We start from the raw sequence: 24,611 nt of genomic DNA, 5'->3' as shown, positions 1-24,611 counted from the left end.
TGAAAAGATAACAATCCAATACTGGCTTCGCTGGCTTTTAAATAGCATGAAGTTTAAGGTCCTTATGTTCGTAAAACAAAGGTTTCAGAAAAGTAGTAACATGGGATTATCTGCAAACAACTTTGGACTGAGGTCAGCGTTTCTTTCTGGCCCATGCGAACATGATCCTTTGGATACTAAAATAAGTACGAAAAAGAGTTTGGAAACGAGCTTGTCTTGATAGTGATTTGTTAGGTGAGGGTATCATTTTTTAAAAAAACAATGTATAATATTGAATACTCAGGCACAAATCATCTCTGGGACCAGATGTTCACTTCAGCGTGGCTCTGTGTTCCCCTCTGGCTATGTGAGATGAGAACTCATACCGATCATGGCTTCGGTACCCACACATGTTACACTCAAAAGGATCACGAAAACCGTGGCAACCCATGTGAATAGTGAACATCACATAATCCAGGAAGAGGACTCGACAGTGGTCACATCGATACACATCCATCATCTCCCCTTCTTTGTTGATCACTTTGATGGAGTCTCGTGGGCAGATGGGCGGGGGCTTGAGGAGTTCATAAGAGCGGGGGACCTCCTTCAGAAGCGGCACCCCATTGCGGGCCCGAGGAGGGACCATGTGGTTTTGCTGGTAGATGTGACTCTGGCGCTCCTCATGGTTGCTGTCAGTGTCCGTGGAGTCATGGCCGCTGTTGTTGGGGGAGAGGCCTCTTTCAGAAGGCAGGCTCTTTTCTGACAGGTGGACATTCTTCTTTTCCAGGTCCTGGGGGGCACCATTTGGCATCTCGGCACGGGTGAGGGCTATGGGATACATGCTGCTGATAACTGGAACCATCTCCGAGGTGGGAGCAGGTGGCGTCTGGACTAAGGGGCGCAGGGCCTCGGCACCGAGATAGCTGATGGCGTTATTGATGGCTTGGTCCATCATGCGGGTCTGTATTATTTCACTCTCTTTCTCGTACATGTAGCTGGGATTATAGGTGACGTCAAAGCAGTGGCGCTTCTCCCCTAGAACAAGTGAAAGAGTGGGTTACAAAAGGAAAAACACAAAGGCAGAGAGGATTGATAAAATCATTTTTTTGAGTCTTTGAAAGGTGAGAAAGGACCTGTTGCCTGCTCAGGAACAGCCGGCCTAGGCAGAAGTGTTCCAAACGGTGCTGAAGTCTCAGGGGACAGTGGTTGACAGCACACTTTCGGGCAAACTAAATTAGGCTGGCAGGCAAAAGGGCGAGTCAGAGATGCCATTCAGCTGAAACTGCAATGCGAGTTGTTTCCACTGCTCATGTCAGAGGGGAGCTCTGGGGGAGACAGCACGAGAGCACGAGGACGGGGTTTCGAGGGGCGCCCTGTGCAGGGACACGGGGGCATCCGTGCTTCCGTGTGCCAACCGCGAAGTCACAGTTGATCCTCCAGCTCGTACTGTGCTTGCTATTTTCTGCTGGTTAACACTAGGGAGCCAGGGGCCGGAGGTATTGCCAGAAGCGAGGATGATCTGTGACGGGCCTGCAGCTTTTAAAATAGTGCAGGGGTAGGAAAAATAGTCTCAGACACTCCCTGCTCTCTACACTTGCCACTCCCCAAACACATCAGTCACCAGACTGGCTGAGATTTAAGCAAAAGAACTTCAAATATAGAAAGTTTTAAAGAAGCTTTCTTGATGAAAGATCATGATCTTTGTTCCTTTCATAAAGTGTGTGATTCATTTGCTTGAAAAAAAAATGTACCATTGATACGTATGTGATCATTAGGACCTATCTCACACTTAACTGAAAAATTTATTTGTGGTCACCCTCTCCTACTTCTCATGTCAAACTGCTGAGAAATTTTGAAAATAGAGTTTAGCCACCTTCAGGGCGCGTGGGTGTTGTGTGTTACAAAACAGAGGCTCTCTGGCCACAGGGAAGGCAGGAGCGGGGGTCTGCAGCGATGGCAGATGTGCTCATTGGTGAGCGGCTCATCGGAGGAAGAGAAAGTGGGGAAGATGTGTCAAGAGCTGGGAGTAGGCCGAAGGTTATTGCAGGTGCTTTTTTGTTCTGCAGACGTTGGATTCCGGAGAGATTTGCTGAACCATATCCTCTCTTTGGTAACATTTCCTAGGCATCTGTGGTTCCAAAATTTGTCACTGCTATACAGGTAAGGGTTCAGTAATGAGAAAAACATAAGAAAACCAAAGGATTGGAAGAACCAGTTCCTTTTCTTGAGCTCTCTCTAACCTGTTGGGAGAGAAATGAGACCTGTATATATGGAACTGGAGAAAAATAAATGTTAAAGTTGTGGAAGGGATGCACCCTATGGAGGCCTTTGATTTTATTCTAAATGCCATGTTTGAGGCATTGAACCAGGAGAGTATTATGTCTTCTGTACAAAGGACTGTAAGGCAAAGGGCAAGGTGGTTTAGTACAAATTGTTTACTGAAGGGTTAAAGGAATGCAAAAATTTCAGGAGTCCTTACGGGAAGAGAAGTCATTCCTCGAATACCTAAATTTTGAGAAGAGCCTTGAAATGGTAGGATTCAGATTTTCAGAGAGGCAGACAAGACCCCTAGTTGAAGGAGGAGCACAAGTGAAGGCAGAGAAGTGGGCCTCGAGCAGGGAAGAGTAAGAGTCTGGCGATAGCTAATGTCAAGAAGTATGAAATAAAGTATTTTTCAGACTTCACTTATTCCTTCACATTCTGCAATATCCACACACCAGGGTAGTGTGGTGGTTGACAGCATGAACTCTAGAGTCACATGGGCTGGATTAGATGCTGCTTCATCAATGACCAGTTGTATGACCTCAAGCAAGGTATTTAACCTGTCTACGGCTCTGAGTCCTTCTGTAAAATAGGGGTAGTAATCCTACCTACCTCACAGAGTCACTGGTAAGCACTTAGGACTGTGTCTGGCACATAGAAAGCACTTGGTAAACACCAGGGGTTTTTGTTTTGTTCGAATCAGTCCACATTTCCTTCCTTCCTTCCTCCCTCCCTCCTTTCCTTCCTTCCTTCCTTTTTTTTTGTTAAAATAAATCTGTTCTTTTAAGGAAACTTTATATCACTAACATAAACAGAAAACCAGAATCACTTGCCACAAATAGAAGGTACCTGTGAAAAATAAAGACAATGAAACAGAGCAACTGATTTAATTTTGATCAGACCCTACTGTGCGTACTTGAGACAAAGATCCCTCCTCTTTTTGTTCAAAACAGAGGTTACCAAACGTGAGATGAGAGTTAAACAACTAGCATCAAAATAAGTTTCAATCTTTCTTCTTGATGTAATCAGGGAGACTGAAAGAGAACTTAAAATGGGGGCTTCCTGGCACTTTGCATCCCACAGTTTGGGAGATACTGAAAAAAGATAGCACATGGCGGGACCACATGATGGCATTCTGAAGGGTCAGCGACAAGGTTTGTATTTGAACAAACAGCAAACCACTACATGCCCTTGAGCAAAGGAGGTTCTGGTCAAAATATTAGTTTCAGGCCCTGATTGCTGTGGCTCAGTTGGTTGGGCAGTGTCCCACAAGGTGAAGGTCACCAGTTGGATTCCCGGCTGAGGCACATGCCTGGGTTGTGGGTTTGGTCCCCAGTCTGATCCGTACGAGAGGCAACCAATCAATATTTCTCTTTCACATTGATGTTTCTCTCCCTCCCTTTCTCCTTCCCTTCCCCTCTCTCCAAAAATAAATAAATAAAATATAAAAATGTTATTTTCAGGGAATTAATGTAAAGGCAATATGTAAGATGAACCAGAACAGTGAGAAATTGGAGCCAGGAAGACCAGCTAAAAGACTCAACGTAATCAAATGAACTTGTCCTGCACCCTCACTACCTTAAGGCCAACCTGACAGTTTGAAGATAAATACCTGAGAGAAAAAACATGCAAAGAAAAACCTCTTCCCTTGGCAACTCAATAAAAAGCAACAGAAAGACAGACCCTTGCCAAAGTGATCAATGGTTCTTCCTTATTTTCAGCTTCCAGATTGGACGTATCCTTTTTTAAAAAATATTTTATTTATTTATTTTTTGAGAGATGGGAAGGGAGGGAGAAAAACAGGGAGAGAAACACTGATATGAGGCAGAAACATCTATCAGTTGCCTCTTGCATGTACTCCTACCGGAGACCGAACCTGCAACCCAGTCATGTGTCTTTACTGGGGATCGAACCAGTGACCTTTTGCTTTGTAGAAGGACACCCAACCAACTGAGCCACAACACTCAGGGCTTGGACATATCTTTGGTCAAGGCTGTTTAGAAGAATGAGACCAAGAACAGCCAGCTAAGGTCACAAATGTTCATTCCACCGAGAGTGACCCAGAAACGATGAACTTTGGTCTCTTGGCTTTTCCATGGTTATTGATGATTTTCCAGTGTGGCCAGCTCTACTCAATTCCCTAAATACCAAAAGTCACTGAGAATCTTTTTCTCTTTTCACCCAACAGAGAGGCTCCAGAAAGCTTCTGGGGTGGGGCAGGTACAATGCAAGCTCTGCTTTTATCCTTCCTCCCGAGAGTTGGCTTTACTTAATTAGGCCTGCAATTTAACAACCTCTACCACCTGCAGCACATATCCGAAAACAGCTGAGTGCTAAAGTTGTAAGAGGCAAAACATTAAGAGGAAAAATCAACTCCTGGATGAGTGGAAATAGGTGACTGAGTTCTGCGGTTAATGCAGACCATTGTTCATTGTGAAGAAGATGGGAGAGCCTCAGATCTTCACGTGCACACACCCTGAAGTCATCAGATCCCCTCATCTCCGAGTTACGGTAACTTGAATCGTGCAGATGATTATCAGTCACCTGTAGACTCGATGACTCAATGTGTATGAAACTCAGAAGGGGTAAGCTACAGTAATTGAAAAGCCAACAGCTCACGTTTCTTTAGTAACACACTCATAAAAAAGGTTAGTCAAACCACAACAGTGTAACTGCTCTCAAACCTGCACGGAGCCTCTAGTCCAGCTTCTAGTCAAAATCATACCACACCTTTGAATGACTAATGATAGCAGCTTCAGGCTGAATTAGAGGTTTTTCTTCCAATGAAAATACAAATGGCAACAACAACTCTTAAATTTAGAAATCAGCGCTGCCTGGTTAGGCCATTCCCTACCTGTGATGCTTTTTAAAGGCACTGATCCCGGATATTTAGGGTTTGGTAACTCTAAACTGTGCCCCCTCCCATCCTGAATGGCTGCGGTGTGGCCAGGGCACATAGTTGTTGGCTTCTAAGTGCCAACTTCAAAGAACAGAATCGCAGCCTGAGCTAAAAGGCACCTTTAAGTGAGCATGTAGATTCGGACCTCTGCCTTTGGCCCCAATGGACAAGATCCACCATCCTAATCTGTTTACTTCTGGCCTTCATACTTCACAGTACCTAGCACTGTGCCTTATATGTAATACTAATATGAGTAGCTACTATTTATTGAGCCTCTACTGTATACCCAGCGCTGTCCTAGGTACTTTGCATATTGTCTCATTTTACCTAAGATGAATTATCCTCTCTTAGTCAGATGAAGAACCTAACGTGCAAACAGGTTAACTTGCCAAGGTTGCCCAGTTGGTAAATGGAGAACCAGGATGTAATCCAAGGGCCCTTCCACCTACTGTGTATTTAAGCGTTACCTGCTGTTTTTTGGCTGCTATCTTGCCTTTGGCTGCACAATTCCACTGCTGGCAGTGACTTCAGGGAAAAGCAGCTGTGCTTGGTTCCATACGGACCAGCACCATGCAGTCCAGAAATATCTATGATGCAAAGAGTTGTGAGGATCTATAAGGTGCTTATCAGAGTGCCTGGCATAGGGAAACACTCAGTAAGTGATAGATCTATCATCATCATCATCATCATCATCATCATATCATCATCACATCACAGGTGCTTTGAGGAATATAAACATAATTGTAATCCAATAGGAGATGCAGCATTTACACAATTTAATTACAAATCACTATCCTTAATACTATGTGGTGAAACAAAGTATAGAGTAGCCAAGAGAGTGAAGAGAGAAAAAGAGACCGCTTCTCAAACATATGCCGCACATGACATGGGACAAATACCAATCTCTTCTTCAAAGTCTCCCTGTAATCTGGGGGCGGGGGTGGTGATGGTGGTGGCGTCAGTCATACCTATCACAACAAGCAGACTGTTGACCTTGCCTTGACTGCAGAGGGACAACAGGGCCCAGAGAGAACCTGGGAGAGCAGGCAAACGTAGACCACAGGACCTTTAAGGGCAGATGTGAGGCGGGGGCCTCTGAGACAGAGAGCATGGGAAGGACAATTACATGGAAGGGGAGAATTATTACATAGCAGTGGGTGTACATTGTGGCTAAATTAAAGGAGTAGTTGGCTGAAATGATAATATTAGAAAAGGTAAATTGGAGATAGAGTGTGGAAGGCTCAGACTGCCTGGGTGGTTTGGATTTTATTCCAATGGGGAGCCATTAAAAGGCTTTTTTTTTTTTGAGCGGGGAAGAAATAATTTGAACATTATAAAATTAACACAATTCCAATATTACCATCATCAGGATGGGCAATGTGAAATGTTCAGGTTTGCTTTGTGTTAACGTTTCTTCAAGTCAATTGGATGTGTTTGCTGCTACCCTCATGCAATTTCCCATGTGTATTATTGCTAACTGCAAGCACATATCCAAAAAAAAAAAAAAGGTAGGTAAGTAGGGTAAATGGAATATCTGATGCTGATTATGGCTCTGATGTCAATCTTACTGTGACTAAAGTGACTAACACTTCTTCCAGGAGGAGGAAAGCAGAGGGGAGCCACAGCCCAAGAAGCAGGAAGGAGAGAGAGCAGAGAGGGCTGTGGGGGTGGCGGTGAGGAAAACTGAGCTGGAGACCACATTCTTTTTTTTTTTTTTTTTTTGATGCTGCAGAAGCCTTTGTCTTTTGTGAGACACAGTGGTGAAGTGCTCTTTGGATGTCGTCTGTCCTGATGGAGTCACCAGCAGGAGACACTTCTTTTCTCAAGAAAACAGACATGTGGGGAGGATGAAGAGGGTAAAAGAGCCAAATACACGGTGGTGGAAGGAGACTAGACTTTGGGTGGTGAGCACACAATGCAATGTACAGAGGATGTATTACAGAACGGTACACTTGAGACTCTTGTTGTGTATTAAGTAATGTCACCCCAATAAATTTAATTTAATAATAAAAGAATAAATACTCTCTTGAGAGAAAATGACTGCCTTCTTTAGAGCTTTTCTTCTACGAGCTTTCAACGACTAGACGCATCCCTGTCCGAAGCCCCTGGGTCACACACCCGGCATGCACTGTTTTGGGTGACCTCCTTAACACTGCAGCCCTTTTCAGCCTTAGGCTCTGGCCCTGCTCTGTCACCTATTAGCCCTGTCTCTCCAACTCTCATCCCCTTTTCATACTTGGTAAAGAACTTCACTTGGTGGTCCCTGATATCTCTTCAAGCTCTAAAATGCTGTGACTTTGTAATGCATATAGGATGATGGGTTTCAGCCTTTTGGGAAGGGCTGGGAGAAGATACTTTGTGCTCTTAGAAACAGTTATTAAAATTGCTTCCTGTCACTCTGTTAACCAAAGCAGCCAATTTCTCTTCAGTTACTTCACAGGGAGAATTGATGGTGTTTGTTGAAGTGTCAAAACCTCACTTATATGTTTACCGCGGGCGAGTGAGATCTTTTTTCATGTTCGTTTAGACAGGAAAATTTCCTTTAATAAAGTAATACATAAAATTTTAAAAAATTAGATGCTATGGTAACCACTTTGGTTTGAATAACACATATGTTTTTGGAGAAAGAATGAAAATCAGAAAAAGCAATATGCAGAATGTAGTCATTTTCCTCTTCCCCCCAGGAGAGAAATCTGGCCTCTATTTTGAGCCAAGTATTTGGAGATGGCCTAGTTAGAAGTATAGTCCAGCAAGTTTATAACAGAAGAATAACATTCAGAGAAAGAACAACTCCTGAAAAGACTGGGCGCTAAAAGTAAGGTCTTGTCTTTTGAAAAGAACAACTAAGAATTATTTTGATGATGGAAAGATGCTGAGTGAATGTGTGTCAATTTATTTCCCATTTTAGAGAAAGCGATACAAAATTTCTTGGTGAATTAGGGGAAAAACGATTTTATTTTTCTCCTACTTGGGCAGTTTAATTACACTCTTACTCTTCAAAAGAGGCATTTGTGTGTGTGTGTGTATTTCTAAATGCATTTACGCTTAATCCAGTTGGTCCTTCTTCCGCACTTCAATCCTAATGGAAGCGAGATCTTACCAGATGGTAATTTTCTCTAGCCTGCTGGGAAAGCATTGGGCTGACCTGACGGTATAATTTCACCTTTACCCTCACAGTTCAAGAGGTCAGGGAAGCCAAGGCTAGTCTCAGTGCTGTGCAACTGTCAGCAAGGATTAAAGGGAGTGACTCATTCTTCCTTCACACTTTACCCATTGTCATTTCCCTGGCAGCTGATCTTTTTTTTTAAAAATAAAAATAAAAAGATGCCTTGGAGAGGAATTATAGGAGAGAGAAGAGAGAAAAAGAAAAGAAGAAGGGAAGAGGGAAACAGGAATCCCGTACGTCTTACATCACTTCGTATCACACTGTCATAATGTTCCTTTCTCTGCTCCCCTTGATGCTACTATTTTCTATCAAAAAGATTGATTCAGTTAAATGATTCAAGAGTTGTATTTATTTAAAAAAAATCTCTAAAACAAAGGTTCAGGATATAAGCTAATGCTAGAAGATTAGAACACTGCTCAGGAACAGGAATAGCATGTGTGTGGCAGGAGCTCTCTAACCATTTCATGATGAACAAATGGACAAAAAATGAACAAGTAGTGATGTCCTAAGTCAAATATTGTTGAGCTAACACAGCTGTTTTATAGAATCTCAGCTTCACCTTTCTAAAAAACAAAAACAAAACCAAACCTAAAATACATGATATGGCCCCTAACATAAACACCATTTCTGCACAACCTTAAAGAAAGAGTTATCCGAAATGACACATATGGGCTTGATAAACACAAAGGATGTTCATAATCGCTGCCTTTTCTAAATCATCTCACAGGCTTGTAGAGCAATAGAGCTGGGAGGGACCCTTCTGATCACTTCATCATGTATTCGGTCTCCTCATTTCACAGATGAGTAAACAGAGGCCCAGAAAAGTTATGTGATTTGTCTAAACACACACACACACAGTTAAGAAATGACTGAGCTAGAATCAGAACCTGGGCCTTTTGGCTTTTAATCCAGGGTTCATCCTATTGCACTACACCACAATTTACAAAAAAAAAAAAAAAAAAAAAAAAAATTTCCCCCAGTTATTTGGGTCCCTGAGGCCCTGAAGTTGCTACCTCAGCTCAAATTAAGAGGTAACTATACTGGGTTTCCTGATTCCACAAAGAGAGAATGTGATGGTTCAGAAGATGAAAGAAATCAACATACAAGATCAGCATCTCTCATGGGTCTGGAAATGGAGGCATGAAAATCCTCTGGTCACAATGGTAACAAACAAATAGAATATGAATCCCTGATGCAATAAGCAAAATGGCATGGACTTGGATACATGAAACATGCATTTTCAAATCCATGAAAACACCCAAGAAACTGTTATTACATTAAGTAGGTCAACGATAGGTGTAGGGCAGCTATAAGAACTAGGTACCTTCTCTCATATTTCAGTTTTCTTAGGCCAAAATGCATTGACCTTAATTGTATTGAAATTGAGTCACTTCACATTTTTTTTCTTGCCCATTTCTCCCCATGTCCCTTCCAACCTCAGCTGTAGCCATTTCTAGAATAAAAACTTTCCCCAAATTAAACTATACTCATGGCACAGAATAACAACAGAAGCTTTCTTTTGTGCTCCAGTCAGACCTCTTCACATAGGTAAAGCTCAAGAGAGATACGGGCAATGTCTTAAGATAATGTCTTGGGATCACAATTAGTCCACTGTGCCTAACTCCATATGGAAATTGCTACATGCCCCCTGACATTTCTCACCAAGGAGAGGAAAGATGGGGGGATGGTGTCTCTGAACTGAAATGCAACAACTTTAGTCTGACATGATTTATTCTTCAGGTGCCTAAAAGGGCGCAAACTCTTTTCAGCTAATCAAAATAAATAAGCATAAATACCAAGTTCATATATTTTTAAATATATGGGTTCTTTCAATATATTTCTGCAATTCACATAAAATGTCAGCCTGCAAAAAAAATTATCTATGAGAGAATAAAATTTAACTGGATTTAAAAAACGAGAGAGACACTTAATATCTGTAAAAAGCTATCGAAAAGAATAAACACAAAAGGACTGGAATAAGAAATCAACAGCAACAAGTAGCTTTGGAAAAAAAGACCGACAGATTTCTAAAATATCATTGGTGTTGAGGGAGATCTATTTTCATGTGATATTTATTTTCGTTCAATAGCACTGACTTTCAATTTACAGCAAATCTGATACATTCAATTCAGTTGCCTACTTCACAAATACAAATCTATTTTAAATATCATAGTCATATTTATGTAAGCATCTGGGAGAATTCAGCAAAATATCTCTGCCCTTTGGCAGTCCTAGCATATAATTATTTCTTAGCTATCTCCTTATGTTGCATTTTTTGACATTGTGAAATACAGTGGCATAAAAATTAACTCCAGAGAAATAAATGACTAAACCAAATCTTATTATTTAAATCTATCTTTTTCCTACCATTTTCTCTTAAAGCCCATTCTGAATCAAATTTAAAAAAATACAGCAATACATTTTAGAGCATGAAAAAAGTTTAAGCATGATAACGGAACCAACTTGTAAAATATAATTACAAAAGATTACAAAAATGTTATCTCGAACATCTTACTGGCGTAAATTGCATAAACTCATGCAACATATGTCATTCAGAATAAAGAGGAAGGAACAGCATTTTTAACACCAACTCCATTTTGGAAATTGGATACCAAATACTCCCATCTTCAGTCATGAAAATTCTTTAGTTAAAATATTTTATTCTATTTGCTCCAGCTATCAAAATGAATCACAAAGAATAAACGTGTAAAAGGAAAGCCAATTAACCTTATTTTAACAGAGATTAAGCTAGGAAGGGCCTGTGTAGTAAGCATCCTATGTTATCTCATTCAGACTATCTGCTAACAACAGCAGGAAAAAGGGTTTATTCTTACCAATGAATTTCTGAGGCATTGAGCTTTTTCGTTTTGCCACATTGCTTGCTAATCTGTCCAGAACGAGAGCTCTTTCACTTCCCATCTCTGCTTTGATGTGTCTTGCCTCCGCACTTGCTGGTTTGGGAAAATGTAAAAAGAGGGAAGAAAAATAACATTGGTAAATGGGTGAAAAGAAGAAATAAACTGGAAGGAAAAGTGTCAGAGGTGCACACTCTCGTTACCGGTTATTACTGCTCAGATTCTTGCCTGGGGGACCTGCTTTGGTCAGTGAAGCCAGCACCAGGGCACATTCAAATCTTGCAGTCCTTATGCTGAGATGGGAAAGCCCAACCCATCCCCAAACAGTACCTTCATTAGCAAGAGGAAGTATTAAATAAACAGCCTGGTTGGTTGCAAAAAGATAGATAGATGGAGATCTTCTAACCTCCAATCAGCCTTCTTTCTGATTCTGAGTAACTGCGTGTGACACCTGCACGCTGATATAATTCTTCTTAACAACTTCGGAGAAAAAAAAAAGTATGGTGCCCCAGATTTACTGCTCTGTTTATGTTAATAGCACTTTTGAAAATAGATACACATATCCAGACAGCAAGAAATCTACTCAGTAATTTGTGTATTGAAATTCTGAGTGGTTTCTTTCTTTCTTTCTTTTTTCCAGCAGCACGCTCCTTTCAGTTCCTATCTTTCAAAATTCTATTTCTCTGGGCTCTGCATTATCTGTTTCATATGCTCTTCACATTTAAAAATGGTCTCAGTTAAAATTTCCCTGAGCAACACTTCTGTCTTGAAATTAAAGGGCAATTTGTATGATGCATCTTTATTACATTTCTAATGAAAAATGTGAATAAAAACTGCCTAAGAGTATGGTCTAATTGTCAATCCACCGACAAACCTTCCAGTGGCGTAGGCCTGTGGCTCTCAGATGTGCCTGCACATGAGAACCAGCTAAAGAGCATGTAAGATACACCTGTGCCAAAGCACCCCTTTCAGATCAGTGAAATCACGGTCTTTGATGTAGGGACCTAGGCTACAGTATTTTTTAAAGATCTCCAGATGATTTTAAAATGCAGTCAGAATTGAGAACCACTAGAAAAATATCTAATCAACTAGCTAAGGGGAATAAATTTAGTAATAATTCACCCTTGTACAGCAAGCAGTCCTCATTAAGAGTTCATGTTTAAAGTTCAAAGAGATGCAGCTGCTCTAAATACAAGGCTTTCAACTTTAACATATGATACTAACCCAAGCTAGATATCAGCGAACTCTTTTTGTAAAAGGCCAGATAGTAGATATTTTAAACTTTAATGGGACACATCGTCAGAGTTCCATAATCAGTTTGTTCTTTTAAAGACTTTAAAAATTTATTTATTTATTTTTTAGAGAGAGGGGAAGGAGGAGAGAAAGGCAGGAAGAGAAACATCGGTATGAGAGAGAAACAGTTCAACCAGGGATCAAATCCACAACCCAGGCACGTGCCGTGACCTGGAGTCGAACCAATGACCTTTCACTTGGCGGGGGCGACGCCCACCCAACTGAGCCACACCGGTCAGGGCAGGCTCTGTGTTTTTTTTTAAACTCAACTCACTAGCCTTTAAAAATGTAAAAAACCCTGCACACAAATAAGCTGCTGGCTGCATTTGGCCCGAGGGTCAGAGTTGCTCGCTCCTGCCCTAAGCAAATATATTGTGATACTAAAAACATTTCTCACTGTTTTATTATAAGCATTTCAAGAGGTCCTAACTAAAGTGAAGGATACATACATTTCTAACACCCCTAAGGAGAAAGGAATTGAAATTACTTAAATGAAAGTGTAGAAAGCAAGTGATGATTGCGGAATAGATTTTTTTTTTCCCCAACTGTAATCACAGATTTAGGAATTGTCAGTGCTTGTTCTGGAGTTGAAGTTTGCTGAGTGAAGAGTTTCTAATACATGGAAATAAAGTCACCAATTCTGTGGTCTCTCAGACATTCAGTACCACAATGAACATGCCCAGAGAGAGCACCAGCCACCTCTGCAGTAAACGAGACAGAAAAAAGATCTCTAAGGCAAGACTGTCAAGGATGGTCAGGACAAGAGAACCAAAGCCAAATTAGAAAAAGAGAATTCAAAGTATTAAATATGTGTCATTTTATTTTTGGCATGTTTTTGGTTTTGTTTTTTTTAAAAACACTATGCCAGTCATTATACAATAAATTATAAAACTCAGGATTTTTAAAAATCAGAAATAAAATGAAATCTGGCTCCAAAAATGATTAAGAGGATGACAATGATGACCATATTTACTAGACTTTTTGAGTTTCTAATTAAAAATAATTCTATGCTCTAAAGAAGTAAATCCCAGCCTCCAGTTTAAGCTACCAACAGTACTACAAGTGTAATGAACACAGTCAGGGTCAGAATAAGAGGCTTGAGCAGCTTTTGGGCTAGTGGTAAAGTATTGCAACTTTGGCTGACCAACTGTTGTAAATAACTGGCACTTCAGTGACAGGACACTGCTACTGAGTGAAGTGGATCCAATTCTGTCCAGCACAAGCATAAGTTTAAATGACCAAACAGGAAACTACTATATATATTGTCTTCTTTCACATGAACCACCACCCGATGCAGTGGTACCCAGATCCCCAAGAGCAGAGAGATGAATGACAAATGCCTGGGATTTGAAATAAGTTCCTGAGGCTGTTGGAAGGAGGCTTTTTCTTAGAAGCATCAGAGAGGTGGCTAAATTTGTGTTTTGACTGTGAATGTTCATTCTGGCTCTAGCACCTTTGAGCGGGTTAAATCCAGGGAAGACTCCCCCAACTGCCCGTATTTATTATCAAAAAGATTTACAGTGAACTGAGAATGAAACCGGGACTTTGGGAATTTTTAACTTTATCCCCATTTACCGCTATTATTAGTCTCTTCAGTCACTCCTTTAATGGCCCTGTCATTACCTAGATTTATGTGCGTTCAGTCCCAGGACTTTCCCCAAGCACTCTGCTACCAGTCTAGTTTCCCCCTTGTTGCTCAGCAGTCACTGTCTAAAGTCACTATCAATTACCACAGCATCTGTCTGAGGACCCATACTCAATGTCCTCTACATTTGGGAGACGCTAAAGCGGGGATACATTGACCTAAATAACGTAATTAGGGCATGTCACTAAATGGCAACCCTCCAAGATAATATCACCTTTTATCCCTGGTTACTCACCAAGTTTGTCTTGACCATTATTTCTAGACAAATCTTACCCTGTAAATCAGTGACCAAATGACTCACATTTGAAACATGAAATTTTGGAGGTTATGGACAGACAGATAATTTAGAGGCATGGGCGGAGACTTTCCCACTTCCACAACTCTGGTGAGATTGAAAGAAACCCTCTGCAGCTCAGCTTGAGGGCTGCACCCGCCCACACCCTCACTCAAGGTATCAACACCAAGAGCCCAACTCTCATTGTACATATGAATACACTCTAGTGATTGTAAATCTTAATAAAGATTCAGTGAACTGTGTTTGGTAACTGGCAAGTTAGGCAAAGGCTGAACTTTCAATGGAATACAGTGCACTCTCCTTTTTCTTTCCCAAACTGCTAGTCTTTTTTTGCCTTGCAATTCCTGGGCAGCTGCTGTTCAAGACCACGAAATGAGTGCCCTTGAAAACACAAAGGAATGCTTTGGAGTTAGACAATCTTTTGGGGATTACAAAGAGTTTAGGCAATACACTGTAAAGGAAAAAAAAAAGAGACTATTGGCTTTTGGTCCTCTACTTCAACTTTAAGACCCAACTGTCTATTTATACAAAGAGTCTAGACTTGCTATCTTGCTGTATCACATCTGAGAAGTGTAAGTGGAGGGAAACCAGTTTGGCAAGATAGTAAGGGAACAAGATAATGGGTTTAAATGACGAAATAGGAAATCCGTTCCTGGGTGGTGTTTGGCAGTTTACTGTTGCAAGGGGTGGGTGTGGGGAATATGGGATGGTGGAAAGGAACTATTTGCACATTTGGTTCATGAGTGAGCATAGAAAGAGTAGGACTATAATTCGGGATCGATTCTCCTTCATGTTGCTTGCCTACTATGCAGTGGATATGTCAATTTTTAAAAAGCGATTTTAAAGATGTGTTGAAAAATAATAATAAAATGAATACCAAGACTTACTTACAAAATAGATTTCTACCTTTAATCTCTACGCAGGTCTGAAATAACTTGTTTGGTTTTAGTTAACTGTTCCCATAATAGCATTTCTATCTCAAAGTGATTGTAGATTGAAGTAAGTAACTTATTGTATTTTTGTTTTTGTTAAGTCCTTCATTAGATCTTGAAGTTAAATGGAGCTCAAATAAGAGGCATGCTTCCTGTCTCTTCTATGGTGTCAGTAGCTAATGGAGAGTGGAACAAAGGGGTGTTTTTGTGCAATCAGAATTGTCTGACAAGAGATTGCTATCAAAAGACTGAGGCACTTCTAACAAAAAAGTTACATAAAATTGTTGCCTTTTTGGAGCAAGTAGAATCGAATATTACCTGTGAGATGGTATTGATTTTTAAGTAGAATATTCAGTTGGGAAAATAGACTTTTAAAAGGTTTTAAACTTTTCCTGTGGTCTGCCATGTGGTAAAAATATGTTTGTTCTGAAACTCTCATGCTTGTATTAGCTCAAATGAAACAATGAGAATGAAAATAAGAGGTTTTAAGCCCTAGATTCATAAATAAACATAATTATTCAATTACTTAAAAAAAATCTTATTGCTAGAACTCATCATACAAAAATATGTCCCGCTCCCAGTATTCATAATTTGTGTGAAACGAGGCTAAATGAATCTCTGTACCAGCTGTTAGTCCCTTCCTGGAATAAGGATCAAACTAATGAGAAAATGAAATCTGTGGTCCTCTGTATTAATTCTTCTTTTCATTAAGACAGCAGAACTAAAGTATCTTGATGATGTCACTCGTGATGTGTGATGAAAACACGTGGACTGAAGTAGCAATATCACACGTCTCTATTAGACCTTTGTATTATAGTAATAGACCAGGTGTCCATTCCCTGTTGGACTGTGAATTTTTCAAGGGTACAGCTTTACCCTCACTTATCTTTACAAACAGCTCTGACATAGGGCCTCACACAAATAGAATATAACAAATGCTATCTGAATAAAAGAAAAATGATTAGTAAGGCCAGAAGTCCCATTGCCCAACACGGCTTTCTTTGCCAGACTGAACTCCAGGCCAAGGCCTTTTGATCTGTTTTGCTTCTATAAAGGCCTCCTTCCTGGTGGGGCAGGTTGGTCCTAAGGCGTGGCTCTCACACTAGGCTGCACTTCAATTCACAATAAGCACTTGATGAATAACCGCTGCATCTGCAGTACCAATGGAGCATGATCACGTTAAAAAGCTAGGGATGAAGGGATAAGATGCACCGCTAGTGATACTCTAGTCATCAGGCTCAGAATGGAACACTGGGTCCAGACTGGGACTCCCAATTTGAAGAAGGAAACAGAAAAGGAAACCATGCAGAGAGCGGAGGCAGTAAGTACAAAATTGACTTGTGTTGGATTAAACATTCTTTACATATTGGATTTCAGGAAAAATGGCAACTGGTTGAAATATAAAAGAGAATAATATATTTACTGACATGCAGTGTTGATTATACTTGATGAAGCTAGACTTTATACACTTTGTAACCTGAAGCCACCATTACAATATATTTGTTTAAAAAAAAAATTGAAACTTGCTGACTTAGTTAACTCTTTATTTATTTATTTTTTTGCTGAGACTTACAGTATGTTGCACACATCCATCAAACCACCCTATGAAATGCAAATTAACTCAGCTTCTGTGTTTCAGCATTTTCTGAATCATCTTGTACCACTAAAGATAGCTAAAATATTTATTTTGATACCTTCCTGATTTTACATTCCTAAAAAAGGTTATGGGGATGGGAAGTAAGGTGGTAAACTTACTTCAAAATCAGTAATTTTGAGCTTAGTGTTCATGGAGGGTAGGGTACTGATCCTTCCCCCAATCCCCCCAACGACTTCCTGGAGACTCAAGACACACATGTATGCATATGTATGTGTCTATTAGTATGTGTGTTACTATATTTCTTTTGCTAACCACATAATATATAACATTTGAAACATACAGCCATATTTTCCAGCCCTGGCTGGTGTGGCTCAGTGGACTGAGTGCCAGCCTGCGAACCAAGGGGTCGCTGGTTTGATTCTCAGTCAGGGCACATGCCTGGGTTGTGGGCCAGGTCCCCAGTTGGGGGTGTGTGAGAGGCAACCACACATTGATGTTTCTCTCCCTTTCTTTCTCCCTCCCTTCCACCCTCTCTAAAAATAAATAAATAAATAAATAAATAAAAATATAGTCATATTTTCCAAAATTGAAAAAAGTAGAAAAGATTCAACTGTCCATTAATTGATGAATGGATAAATAACATATAAGTCCACAGAATGGAAAACCATTCAGCTATAAAAAGAAATGAAGTGCTCACACATGCCAGAACATGGATGATACCTGAACACATTATGCTCAGCGAAGGAAGACAGCAAAGGTCACATATTGTATGATTGCATTTATGTCAAATATTCAGAAGAGGCAAACCCACAAAGACAGAAGGCAGGTCAGTGGTTGCCAGGGGTTGGGGAGAGGGGAGGTGAGATGGGGAGTGGCTGCTAATAGGGACAGGGTTTCTTTTGAGGGTGACGAAAATGTTAAGGAATTAGATAGTGGTGATGGTTGTGTAACTTCGTGAATATATTAAAAACTACTAAATTGTGCATTTAAAAATATGAATTTTATGGTATGTGAATGATCTCTTCCATATATTTTTGAAAATAAAAAATATAGCTAATCATGAAAACAATGAAAGTTCTAGTGCTTTTTAAGTCAGTCATTGAATTTTTGATGAGTCTCAATTTCTTGACCTCTAAAATGAGGAGGTAGGATTAGATACTCTCTTTAATCTTTCTAGCTTTAAATATCAATGATCTACTTATAATATAATAGAATTCCATAACTTGAAGATTTCTCGCAGTAAGAGCTTTGTCCATTGTTTGAAATACTGAACTACAAGTAAAGATACTCAGGTATTGCCTGACTAACCTTAGCATGTTGCTTAAGATATCAAAACCACATTCTGGGTGGATTTCTTTTAAAGAGGGTAAACATTTCTCTTTAGAAATAAGGAGGAAATCCAACTCCTTGATAAAACCAAAGATGCCATCAGGATAAAAAGCAGAAGCAGTATAAACCAACGGAATTCAGTTGGCCAGCTCCTAACACCATAAAATAGGCTTTATCTACAGCAAAAGTTTCCTCTCACTCAAAATGGGTACAGTTAAACTACTCATGATTTCCACTCCATCTTCCCTGAGTTTCACATTATTTCTGTCATATTTTTGTAATCTTTCTGCTTTAGAATGTTCAAACTATTCAACTGCAACTACTGCTATCAAACACCAAATCTCACGAGGCCTTGTACCTAAGCAAGTGGTTCAAGTGACCGAATAAAAATGTCAGGCAACCCAAGTTACAGAACCAGGCTGGTGGTCAAAAGGATGAAACAAAGGACAGCTATAGAGATGTGACACAACTAAGTTTCAGGCTGTTTTGACTGAAGAATGAAAAGGAAATAAAACCACAACTGATATATGGAAAGAATCTAGTGTTTCTTTTTTTTTCTTTAATATTTTCTTTATTTATTTTCAGGGAGAGGGGTAGGGAGGGAGAAAGAGAAGCAGAGAAACATCCATCAGCTGCCTCCTGCATACCCCCAACTGGGGACCTGGTCCACAACCCAGGCATGTGCCCTGACTGGGAATCGAACCGATGACTTTTCAGTTCACAGGCTGGTGTTCAATCCACTGAGTCATACCAGCAGGGCTGAATCTAGTGTTTCAACTAGTCAGCACTAGGCATATAGTTCAAAACACTGAATAAAATATGAAATTCTCAAAGCCAAACATAAGTATCACAACAAATCTTATGACTAGACAGGTATATGATTTTGAGGCCTTGTGCAAAGAAAATCCTTGCAGTTTGAATCAACTCTGCCCTAGCCACCCTCAAGCTGCTCTGCTCTCACTCTTTGCTATTTCAGTTCATGGCAACAGCATTTTTCATCACGTCCCACAACAATCTGTTAGAAAGTCCTATTGGCGCTACCTTTAAATATATTTAAGAATCAGAACATTTCTCACTGTTCCTACCACAACCAAGACACAATTTTCTCTTCCTTGAGTGATTGCAATGGCTTCCTAACCAGACTCTAATTTCCATTCTTGCCCCAAATTCAGTCTATTTTCAATAGCAAGTAGAGTGATTATTTTCAAAGGGATGTCCAATCATGTTACTTCTGTTCAAAACCCTCTGCAGATTTTCAATTTCACTTAGAGTAAAAGTTGACGTTTTTTTCAATGGCCTACAAGGCCCTATAAGATCTGCTTTCCCATTTCCTCTCTGGCTTCATGTCCATTCCAATCACACAGGACTATTTTTACTTCTTCAAATTCAAGCCCCAGGGCCTTTGCACCTGCTATTTTGTAAGTTATCACCAAGGCTCTCTCCGCATCCCTTTTGAAGCCTTTCTAGTACCTACTTCATTTTTTTTATTCATTTATTTTCTATTAAATCTATTGGAGTAACATTAGTTAATAACATTTTATAAATTTCAGGTGTACAATTTTATTGTTTGTTATTTATTTTTTAATTATATTTTATTGTTTATGCTATTACAGTTGTCCCAAGTTTTCCCCCTTTGCCCCCCTCCACCAGGCAACCCCCACGCCCTCAGGCAATCCCCGCACCACGTGTTCAGTTTTGTAATGTGACATATACTCGACTGTGTTCACCCCCTGAAGACCAGTCTCCTATGTCACCATATATTTGATCCCTTTTACCTTCTTCATCTTCCCCTCACACATCATTTTCCTTGATATTATTTACTACCTTCTAATATACTGTATTAGTTACTTATTTACTTTGTTTAGGGTCTGTCTTTCCCCATGAAAATAGGAACTCCACAAGGGCAGGAGTTTTTGGTCTTCTTGTTTACTGTTGTATCCCACCACCCAGAAGGGCAGGTGCTCACTAAACGTGTGGAGAGTGAGCGCTGCGTGGACTCACCAGTTTCACCCAGGTCAGCGCTCTGAAGAAATGTACGGCAGCGCTCCTTGTGCTCCTCAAGGGAACTCCTCTGCTTGTAACTCCTTCCGCAAAACTCACACTTATAGGGTTTCTCAACTGTAAGGAGAGCACAGGGGGCACTCAGCGGCCCTCGGGGTTACAGAACACACAGTGTGTCGGAGCTCTGGGGAAAGTGCCCGCTAGGAATGAGACCGCCGGGGGCAGCCAGAGGATTTGGATATTTCTGCAACCGCGTTACTTTTAACTTTGGAAAAGTGAAGTAGGGCTATGGTCTACGGTGGGTTATTCTGTTAGAGTATTCTTCGAAAGGAAAGCCTCCTTTCACAAATGAAAGGATTTGGATTTAACGATGAGCGTGGCACATAGTGGTTTGGCTCCAGATCCAATCCTGCTCCTTTAGGGAACAATATGGGGCCTTTTGATTCTTCAAGGAGGTTAGCGTGGTTTAAGAATGAAATAGGAGGACGTCACATATTTTATGACATCCACCTGATCGTAATTAAAGAGTGTTTACTGTGTGGGAGTTAGCCCCTGAGCTAGAAACCAATGGCCTTTGTAGAGCGTTGACATATTTAGATAAATTCAGCTCATCCTGGCCAAGTGGCTACAGCAAAGTCTAGGCTAAAGCAATAAAAAGTGAGTAATGAACTGAGGATATTTTTTAATAACAGAAATAAGAATTGCAAAAGTGACTTTCTCTTAATTTCTAAGATAAAGCAAAGGTTTCCGCAAAAGTCCATCCATATAATTCAGGTCCTTTGTTGTCCCAACTCTTCCAAAAGCACTACTGCTTAAAATATGTAAATAATAACTTCAACTCTGCGTGCAGGGCTGGCCTTTCTGATTTGTTGGTAAAATGCACTCTATAGACTTGTCAGAATTTTAGAAACTGAGATTTTTTTATTTTCTAATCTTCTTGCTCTGTTTAAAGCAGAGCCTTTGGGACTTACAGCACTAAAAAATCGTTATGGGATCCCAAATTAAAATAAATGTAGGTTTGCTAGGGCTAAAAATGTTTTGTTTCTGCAAAAACTGGCGTCTTGAAAAAAATCTATCTTAAAAATGACTACTACTATTGGCTCTTACTTGAAAAAAGCAACAGAAGAAAACTATTCTAATTTTTTGGATCAAACTCAGCTTTAATTCATTACTCTGAACACTGAGCTGTAAACAAAACTCTTTCTTTTGCTATTTATGATGTCTCACAGTGGATTTTGTTGGGGCCGACTTGATTAATCCTCAGTCTCTGAACTGTGACCAGTTGAGGATCTGGGGCTGGGTTTTAGTCAATGCAGTATGTAGACTGACTTAAAAACAAAACTTTTTTTTTTTCCTTCAATTAAAATTTTGTCAGATAACATCAAGAACACAAGGTCCCAAATCTGAAAAATAAAGTCAGTTTTATTTTTCTAGGAGGGAAATTCTCAGTGTTGAAAACAAATTTATTATCTTGCTTAGTTAAAATAAGAAGTAAAAAATATCAAGAGAAGACATTGTTTTTTATGCATTCTTACTGCTGCTCCTCTTTTAGAGATTAAAAATAAACAGGCCAATTAAGAAGAAAGTTGGGTTTAAGAAATTTAGCTCATGTACACCAGAACTACTACAATGATATGTTATGTCAATTATATTTCAGTAAAAAAGAAATTTAGCCCAGAATGGCCCTCCCCTAAAAAAAACCCCTCCAAATTTAGCCCAGAAGAGCCGAAAATAACCACCTACCAATGATTTATACCCAGTTTACAGTTTAACATAATTTATAAACTATACAACATTGGTTTATCCAGACTTCTGAATGAAAAGTGTAGGTGTGTGTGTTTTAAGGGAAATAATCTTTTACTAAAGTTTTCCATAAGAAAATACTGATGGCTGTAATTTTTTCACAAAAATTAAAAAGGCAAAAACCAAAAATTAAAAAGGGGCTTTTATAGGGCAGGCTCTTCCTGTCTGTGCTGTTCTCTAGGGGAGCAGGGATGGGAAGAAGACGATCATCCCCAGTGAGCCAGACGGAGAGCAATTAATGCCTTAATGGAAGTGCAATTAGCCCTAGAGGTCTCTGCTGTTGTAACCCTTCAGAACAGGAATGACAGATGAAAACCTCCACACTGAGCTCCTCCTAGTTTCCACAGTGGGCATTGAGGAACACACATTTACTAGGCAGGGAATGCTCATGGCTCTCACTTACCAGAATGAGTTCTAAGATGACCTGTAAGGGCATCTCTTCTCTGGCATGCGTAGTTGCAGAGATGACACTTAAAAGGTTTTTCCCCTGTGTGCAGTTTAATGTGGCGGAGGAGGTTACCTTTCTGAGTAAAAGATGCCCCGCACTGATTACACTGGAATGGGCGTTCACCTTTAAAAACGACAAAAAGGAGATTTCTGATCACTGGCAAGTGGCGAAGCCTATGCACAGATTAGACACCTATGGCAAAAGTTCATCTGAGACAGTTCTGTTCTTATTGGGATCAGCTGGGAGCTGTATTTCAAGGCAAACATAAGTCTTCCTTATGGAAACTTCCCTCTAGGAGAGAAAGAACACTCAACACTCACTACTTACCAAGGCTGTTTCAGGTATCAGCTTGTCATCTTGTCTTAAATCAGAGCAAAAAAAAAGAAAAAACAGAAAGAAAGAAAGAAAGAAAGAAAGAAAGAAAGAAAGAAAGAAAGAAAGAAAGAAAGAAAGAAAAAACAAGAGTAGCTCTAGATGTAAATTTTCACATTACTTAGCAATCCTCTTCAATATAATCTCAATCTGAGAAAAAGAGCCTTAGACTAGAGTCCTAATAAGCTCTTGAGGGCCAGAAATGCTTTTTTTAAAAGTATTCATAACAGATGGAATCTATTGGACGCAGAGGGACTCCTATTTTTATGCATTTCTACAGACTGTTTATTGTCTGAAGATAAATTTTTTTAAAACTGGTAATAAAAACTATATCCTTTCATCTACCAAATTTGAACCCAATATAATGAGATCTGCTTTTTATAAAAGCTATGCAAAGATATAAGAAAGATGTTTAAGAAACATATCACACAATTCAACTCAACTCCCACCTATTAACTGAAGAAAAAATATTTGGCTGACCCAGAACACTGCTCTCTACACTCCCTTTTTTATTCATAGCATTTGCAATGTTTGCCAAATGCATTGTGAAGCAGGAATAAAAATTACTGGGAAAATGGAAATGCAGAGAGGGAGAGATACATCAGAATTATAGTAAAAAAAATCAATGAAAAAATCAAAAGTCGTTCCACATTCCACCATTTCATTTCTCACACGGCTGCATTAGGACAGTTTTCAGAAAAATGGATAAAGGAGACTATTTACCAGTATGGCTCCGCTTATGAACCATTAAGACATTGAAGCTAATGCAGGATAATCCACACACATCGCAGTTCATCTTGCCACTGGTTGGCCTGCTATTATCATATGAGACAACATGTCTCTCCAACTTAATGTTTTCATATTCATTATACTCTCTTGAATAGCTGTAAGGAATTTCAGGCTCTTCTGCATTTCCCATGGGCTCTGGTTTCAAAACATTTTCATCCCTTTCACTGTATTCATCTTTCACTTTCATTGAATCGTCTGCAGGGAGGAAAATGCAAGACATGAACAATGATTGTATTTGGAGCTATCAAAGCAGCTCAAAGAGCAGACCCACAACTGACAAATACCAAATGAAACTAACGCAATATACATATACAAAAACAAGAAAACACCATTAAGATGATCACTGATCACTGGAATTCAGAACCATAGTCAGGGGAAAACACACACACACACACACACACACACACACACACACACACACACACAGATGAGAGCATTTTAGGCCATCCAGAAAATTAGAGATAATAGATTTTCCCTATGACTTCTCAAAGCAATTATGAAAAAACAGCATTTTGAGCACCTCTCATTCAGTACCGGGGGGAGAAGAAAGGTTTTCAGATCTAGTACCTTTTTTGGTGGCTTCAATTAAAAAGCAAGGTCATGTGCTCTTTGCTTTCAAGACGAGAATACTGTTTTAATTCGTCCAACGCGTCCAATTTAAACCACTAAGATTGACAGTTGAATAGTTACTATTGTTTTTCTGATTTTAAGCCATGCTTTGCCTCTTTCCCTTCCATGTAGATGAAATGCTAAAATGAGTCTTATCTATCTCTCTTGAAACTGATAAAGAGACATTGAAAGTAGAGGAAGCTGGCAGTACTAGTGAAATACTGTTGAGAAAGATAAAAGGAGAAGTAATTCTTTAACACATCCTTCTAAAGAGTCACTTTCATTGACAGAGGTAAATGGAGCTCAATCTAAGCAAAGGGAAGGGCGCCTATGTCCA

The 24,611-nt window shown here is 39.8% G+C and overlaps 1 protein-coding gene across 2 annotated transcripts; it reads right to left on the bottom strand.

Moving 5' to 3' along the window:
* Nucleotides 1-236: 236 nt before the first annotated feature.
* Nucleotides 237-24,003, bottom strand: IKZF3 (IKAROS family zinc finger 3). Of its 2 annotated transcripts, XM_054593839.1 has the most exons (5): nucleotides 23,600-24,003; nucleotides 22,460-22,627; nucleotides 20,254-20,370; nucleotides 11,141-11,257; nucleotides 237-1,014 (listed from the first exon to the last, which is right to left on the bottom strand). In XM_054593839.1, exons 1-5 carry the CDS (start codon nucleotides 23,883-23,885, stop codon nucleotides 311-313), a joined length of 1,392 nt encoding a protein of 463 aa, XP_054449814.1. In that variant the 5' UTR covers nucleotides 23,886-24,003; the 3' UTR covers nucleotides 237-310. The 2 variants fall into 2 exon arrangements, with proteins under 2 accessions (XP_054449814.1, XP_054449815.1); XM_054593840.1 differs by lacking the exon at nucleotides 20,254-20,370.
* Nucleotides 24,004-24,611: the final 608 nt, after the last annotated feature.

The sequence above is a fragment of the Pteronotus mesoamericanus genome, unplaced genomic scaffold, assembly GCF_021234165.1.
Source record: "Pteronotus mesoamericanus isolate MK-2021 breed Mesoamerican mustached bat unplaced genomic scaffold, CSHL_Meso_final scaffold_476, whole genome shotgun sequence".
In the NCBI taxonomy this organism is placed as follows: domain Eukaryota; kingdom Metazoa; phylum Chordata; class Mammalia; order Chiroptera; family Mormoopidae; genus Pteronotus; species Pteronotus mesoamericanus.
The sequence above is the reverse complement of the archived record's forward strand: the minus strand, read 5'-3'. Positions and strand labels throughout refer to the sequence as shown.

Excerpts from the sequence above, each read along its gene's own strand:
- IKZF3 (XM_054593839.1), bottom strand. The coding sequence starts at position 23,885 with ATGTCTTGCATTTTCCTCCCTGCAGACGATTCAATGAAAGTGAAAGAT. Across the intron at positions 22,628-23,599 it reads TCATAAGCGGAGCCATACTG|GTGAACGCCCATTCCAGTGT; the intron begins GTAAATAGTCTC and ends TCGTTTTTAAAG. Across the intron at positions 11,258-20,253 it reads CGCTGACCTGGGTGAAACTG|CAAGTGCGGAGGCAAGACAC; the intron begins GTGAGTCCACGC and ends TTCCCAAACCAG.